Here is a 6,479-nt window from a genome sequence, read left to right as displayed (position 1 = left end):
CACAAAGGACACACAAAGGATGGCACCAGGAATAACTATTGGACCAATTGAGCCACTCATTAGTACACTCCTTTACCTGTAGAAGACTTCAGAAGGACTCCTCTGTCACCAGAGGACTGCCCGCTGATACCAGAGGATTGCCCGGCTGCTTGAAGGTCAGTCCTGCTCCCTGAGGGAGAACTGGACTGTCTCCTTTAACCCAGGACCTCCAGAGGTGTGTGAGCTACAGGGGCATAACAAGCTCCTAAGGCCTTGAACTCTACTGCTGGCCTCTTCTGGAGTGAGTCCTAATCCCGCCAGTGGTTCCCCACAGGTCCTGGACCCTTGGTAGAAGTGTTGGTGGTACTGCTCCTGCCTAACCCTAAAATTTGGAACTTAGAAATTTTTCAACAAAATCTTCCTGGAGAACTGACAGAACATAAGGACGTTCCTGCTAGCCAATAACCCAAGGTGCATGATTGGTTAGCCTGACTCAGTGGTAGCTCCTGTTACGTTCTTCTCTGCAGCAGCAAATCCTATTCAGCGGGTTCACCTGTTGAATGGGGTCCAGCCTCATGGAGCCCTCTTTGGAAACAGCCTGCAGTTTCGTCCTGCTGGAGATTTTTTACTTCCAAAACGTTGTCTTAATCTAACGGTAAAAACCTTCACTAGGTTCAATGATGTCCACCTCCATATCACTGACGACAACCTCCTGGACCTCGAAATCCAGTTGTTCACCACTCAGAGCATTTTTTCTGCCATCGTTGATGACTCCTCCTAGGACTCAGCTTGTGGGCTTATCCTGCTGCACTCTTACCTTCTCCAAAACTTTTCTTCAGAAATTATTCTGTGTCCGATAGTAGGCCGAGTATGGGCCTAATCCACCCTTGTATCCGACCTGTGCCCCATCGCAGTCGACGTTAACATTTGACTTTGACCCGGTTTTGCGTGACCAGGTACTTATGGTTGTCACTTTGATCTTTTAAGCACTGAATTTCACTAAAACTTTAAAAAGTCATAACTCCTGTTCCACTGTTTGGATTTAATTTATTTTGGTGTCATTTTTTGTATTAAAGTGTTGCCTCTTTTCTAAAATAGTTTGGGATCTTTCTTGTGCTGTGTTTTCACTTCATTGCTGTTTGTGTACTGCATAAATATTTTGCCCAGGGCCTCTAAGTTAAGCCTGACTGCTTAGGGCCAGGCGACCAGAGGGTAAGCACAGGTTAGTTCAGTGATTTTTGTGGTTTACCCTGACAATTATTGTGGTTGTTGCATGAGTGGGGCTATCACCTTTCTCAACCAATAACCCAGTTTCATGCAACCACAACCTCTCTTTTGAAGCACATATTACCAATCTCATCTCAACATGTGTCCTTATGCTAAAGGTCCAGGCCTTTCTCATCAGTAGGTTGGACTATTGTGGTTCCCATTTGGTTCGACTTCTGGCTCATGTATTTACATACTGTCACCTGATATTGGATATTCTCTTTATTGGCTACTGATGTGAAAGCACTGTGTTTGAAAGGCCTTGTGCTTTTGCCACAAGGCATTATACTTCCTTACCTCGACAAACTACATAGCTTCTCTCTTCTCCAAATATACTCCTGGAAGGGCACTTTCACTTTCATCCACTTTCTCAGCCTCAAATTCCACTAAGTAACTATTTCATGTAGTGACTAAACTCTCCTCCGGCCCAAGCAACAATGTGACTGCCCCTAGTCAAGGCTTGTGCAATAGTGTAGCGTTCAGTTTTAGAGAAAAAGTCGACAACATCTTGCAGGACCTTGACAACTCTGTTGAGGCAAAGTTCAGGAGTGGCACTTCCCTAGGAAACCTCATTCATGCTCCTTCGACTGAATTCTATTCTATGACTCCCGGCCAAGTGGCCAAACTTCTCTCCAGCTCTAAAACCGGGTCCACCAAGAGTAAGACCCTTGCCTATTGGAGTACCAAAAATAGAACCCAAAATCATAGTTAGCAACTTCTCAGATATTTTTATTTACATGTTCCCAACAGGAGTCTTTCCATCGATCTGGAAAAAGACTATATTCTCCCAATATTAAAAAAACCTCAGCCTGATCTCTACAGAACCCAACAACTACCAGACAAAATCCCACCTCCCTCTTCCAGCTAAAATTATTTTCATCCTTTTACTTATACTTACTTATTTTTTACTCATTAGTGTTTCTACCTATGAGTGCTCCGCTATACTTAGGAAATGTTGTTGGATGCACTTTTTATATCTCCCAAAGCAGGATTAGTTAGCAGCTGTTATTATAAAGCAGTCTAATTAGCAGTTTTAATACTGGGTTTAAAAACTGAATTTTATTTAGTACCTTCCTTGGTGCCTGATTGTGTGTGCTTCTCTGCTACTGAGCGCTTAGTTCCGTGCTCCTCGCTTGATGAAAACATAGTCCCTTTTCTATTTTTTGTGAAATTTTCCGCTAATTGGATGTTTAAATCTGGGTATCTTATGTTTAGTTTAACTTTTACTCAAAGAGGCAGAATCACATTCTCTCCGAATTTTAACTGCTAAGACTCTTCTCTTCTATGGCAACACTCTAAGCTCTATCATTCTTCCGTGCCCTGTCTCTTCTCCTGGAGCAGTGTGCCAGCGCAGCTCCCAGACTGTCCATTGCCCGAACTCCGCTTCGTTCGCGGCCCCTCCTCTCCCCCGCCCCGGTGCCAAAGGGAGGGTCGGCTGCCGCTGCCTCCGCCCTGCGCTCCCACAGGCGCACTTCCTGCGCGCACTTGGATGTCAGTGCGCTTGCGAGTGCATCTTCCGCCTCACCCCCGCCTCTGCGCTCAGTGTAGGGGCTCCGGGTCTCGCGACGGGATGTTGCTGCTTCGGCTGCGGGTCTGACGCTCCCACCTACTCTCCCAGCGGCCCCTCCACCGCGGAGGCTCCACAGTGGCCATAAGATGAGCGCCGGCAAGGAAGCGCACCGGCCGCTGGCGCTCAAGTTCACCATAGAGAGCATTCTGAAGCTGAACAGTCCCAGCTACCCCGACACCCCCAGGACTCACCCGAGGGAGGACCCCATACCCTATGCGCGGCGGAGAGAGGAGGAGGAGGAGGAAGAAGAAGATGAGGACGAGGGGGCATCTCTTGACACCAACACTGGTAAATACCCAGAAGCGCGACATCACTTCAGCCAAACGTACCTTGTAACCTCAAAGTGTGGCCTGTGGTAACTCATGCGCGTGCCGTCCTGGGTCCACTTTACTGCTGTTTCTTTACTAACCGAGGCATCGATTGCCGTTCCCAGCCAGGCTTTCTGTCCTGCGAATATCGCCCACTACACCCCCGTAACGTAGCCTCTAATCCGTCCGAAAGTCACTCTGCCCTTGCAATGATTAAAAAGAATGTCTCCAAATATCTGGTTCTTGAAACAGAGTCAACATGTGCATAACTTTTCAGATAGAACGCCCATGGTGGATGGTTGCGTCCTTTCGAACATTAGCGAATGAATGGAGGGCGAGTTTACCAGTAGCGCTTAATGTTGTGGTCAAACATCCTTCTGTTATGGTAAAAAAAATGTTTATATATATATACACACACATATATATATATATATATATATATATATATATATATATATATATATATATATATATATATATATATATATATATATATATGTATGTATATGTATATTCATGAAACGCAGTGGTTTTATGATCTCTGTCCCTCGTGCTGATTCATTACAGACCCAATCTTTATTATTCTAATAGTCTTTCCCTTTATGTAGCGTAGCGCTCCCTTCACAATGTCTTACTGACGTAAATAACAGCGCCGGATTACGTGTAGCGCACAAATGTGCAATCCGCCCCCTAGATTTACTAGCAGCCTGTCTAGTGGTACTCAATTTACCGACCTCGCATGGATGCTCGGATACCTCATAACGTGCAGAGCACGCCAGATTTCAGCAGCGATCTCTTAACTCGCAGTCCCACGTTGTGTCATTTTATATTTCCATGTCTTAGACTCAGTCCATGATTTGTACTCTCCACTTGCGTTCGTTTTGTAATGCATGCCTTAAATTTCCTTCTCTTGTGCCAGTCAGTGAACTTGCTCCTATTATACGGCATTGTGAAGAAGTGCGTCCGAAGTCGGGTCTCACTGTGCTCTTTGCCGTATAATGTGGTGTGTCATACGTTACGTTCAGGCAGCCCTGTCATTTTAGCCACCGTCACTTTGCATGCTGCCGCTTTAAAACATATTCGCATGTTAGCAAAGGCGAGTCTGTAAGTCCCTGGCCGCGCGCAATGTACCGTTATCTAAAAGGCGATGTTGAATGTGTGACACATAGAACAGGGAAACTTGTCAGCTGTGCATGTCAACTGTATGACGTTGCTGAAAGGGTTTCTGCTAATGAACTGGTATACAGTTGTGCACTTGTGCAGGCCACACTGCCTTGTGTATGGTCGGTGTGTGGGCATCATTGGGGTACTCTAAGGTTGCATCACTGTGGGCCTAACTGATGTCTTTGTCCCCCTGCAGGCCGCGGACCCTGCTTCACGCGCTTGGATCGAGGCCTCGACGCACCCAGAGACTTCGCTCCCAAGGGAAGCCCGCTGGACTTCAGGGCCTGCAGCCCCGACAGCCTGGACGATGCGCCCCCGGCCCGCGACGCCGCCACGCCGGGCAGCATGGTCACCAAAAAGAAGACGCGGACCATCTTCTCCAAGAGCCAGATCTTCCAGCTGGAGTCCACCTTCGACATGAAGCGCTACCTGAGCAGCGCCGAGCGGGCCTGCCTGGCCAGCTCTCTGCAGCTGACCGAGACCCAGGTCAAGATCTGGTTCCAGAACCGCAGGAACAAGCTCAAGAGACAGATGTCCGCGGAGATGGAGGGCCCCGGCCCCGCGGACCATGCCGCGGACATGGTGCAGGCAGCGTCGGTCCCGGGGATGTACAAGGACAGCTCTTTCCTGGGCAGGTGCTTGCTGCCGGTCTCCTTCCCTCTCCTGTACCCCGGGGGTACCATCCCCTACTTCTGCTTCCCGAACCCGGGCAAATACTTCAACCTTGTGGACGGAGATGTGTAAAAGCGCCCCCTGGCGGACATAACCCCCCCCCCCCCTCTGCGAGAACCCTTGGTTCACTGGGCCACGGGCGAGGCAGGAGTCACCACTCGCCAATGTATTTATTTTTATGGCACTGTGGAGACTTTACAACCTGCTTTCTAGACTCAAACACATTTCCCTCTTGCATCTTTAAAAAGGAAAAAGAAATGCAAGTTCATTACTTCTACATGGATAACGATACTTATATTGGCACTTTCCAACGTTAGAAAATATTCAGTTTCTTTAAGAAGCGCCTTTTCTTATCATCATATCCTCGCAAAAAAGACTGCGGATTTTTTTTACTCACAGCTCATTTTTTCTCCAAAGAGAATTACAACCTACAGTCGTTTAAAAAAATCCATTTATGCTTTTTTGTTATGTTCTTTCTATCGAAATCGCAATGCTTATTTGTATTTATTATCATGCTTTTTAACGGCGAATTGCAAACTTGTCTTTCGAGATTAGTTCATAATAAATGAATCCGACCAAAGAATGCCCGTTCTTCCAATCTTTCTGCTGCAGAATGTAGTATCGTCTCTTTGTGTGTGAGAGGCGTGATTTTTGCTCGTGCTTCGAGTGTCGCCGGCACTGTTTACCTGTGTATTCTCGTTTTCTGTATAGGCCTGTTTAAGTTACAGTTGTTTTTTATTGTCTTCCCACAGGTTCACGTAGGAAATGCGTAAGGGGGTGGAGCGTTGACATCTATAGCAGACATGATGTTTTTCTTAAATACAGCACATCCCCCGGGCAACACCGTATTTGTAGTCCTTATGTACTACAATGCAAGCACAATAACGATTTTTTTTATCTGCATTTATGACAACACTGCAATAATTTTGTACATCTACTTTAATTATTTGATTTTTACATTTAGAGATCAGTAAAGTTAAATGAAAAATACAACGACTAGCATTCTCATTTACAAGATATTTGTCGTTATGTTTTTAATAATTTATTTTAATATGTTCCGATTAGATTGCCAATAAGAAGCCACTTAAAAGTCACGTCTTAATCTATTTAAAATGCATTGCTTCTTGATGATGATGATAATAATAATAATATTAATAACTACAACAATAATAAATCGTCTACTGGATCCCGCCGATCGACAGTTGAAGGTCTCTTAGAGACATTGAGAGTTATCTATCTATCTGTCTATCTATCTATAATCTATCGAGAATCACACAAATACGGTCTATTTTTCATCTTTGCTCATGGCCTCACATGTTTACAATCAAAACATTTTTCTTGCCATTCAATACACACATTTTACAGGAAAATAATTACATTTATGTCGAAATTAAACAGAACGAGATTTTATCGGACCCAAAAATACGAAATAAATCCGCCAGAAACGAATGCTCTGTGGTGCCAGCGAGTGTGCCCCTTAGCGGACGCCACGTGTGCCACTGGGCGTAGAGTGCAGGCAG

The 6,479-nt window shown here is 45.6% G+C and overlaps 1 protein-coding gene across 1 annotated transcript; it reads left to right on the top strand.

Annotated features, from left to right (window-relative positions):
- Nucleotides 1-2,901: 2,901 nt before the first annotated feature.
- LOC144821662 (homeobox protein Nkx-2.8-like) lies at nt 2,902-5,883 on the top strand. The gene is made up of 2 exons (XM_078678892.1): nt 2,902-3,103; nt 4,484-5,883. The coding sequence occupies exons 1-2, from the start codon at nt 2,902-2,904 to the stop codon at nt 5,029-5,031; spliced, it is 750 nt and encodes a 249-aa protein (XP_078535018.1). The 3' UTR covers nt 5,032-5,883.
- The last annotated feature ends 596 nt before the right edge of the window (nt 5,884-6,479 follow it).

The sequence above is a fragment of the Lissotriton helveticus genome, chromosome 2_2 (assembly GCF_964261635.1).
Source record: "Lissotriton helveticus chromosome 2_2, aLisHel1.1, whole genome shotgun sequence".
Classification (NCBI taxonomy): Eukaryota; Metazoa; Chordata; class Amphibia; order Caudata; family Salamandridae; genus Lissotriton; species Lissotriton helveticus.
The sequence above is the reverse complement of the archived record's forward strand: the minus strand, read 5'-3'. Positions and strand labels throughout refer to the sequence as shown.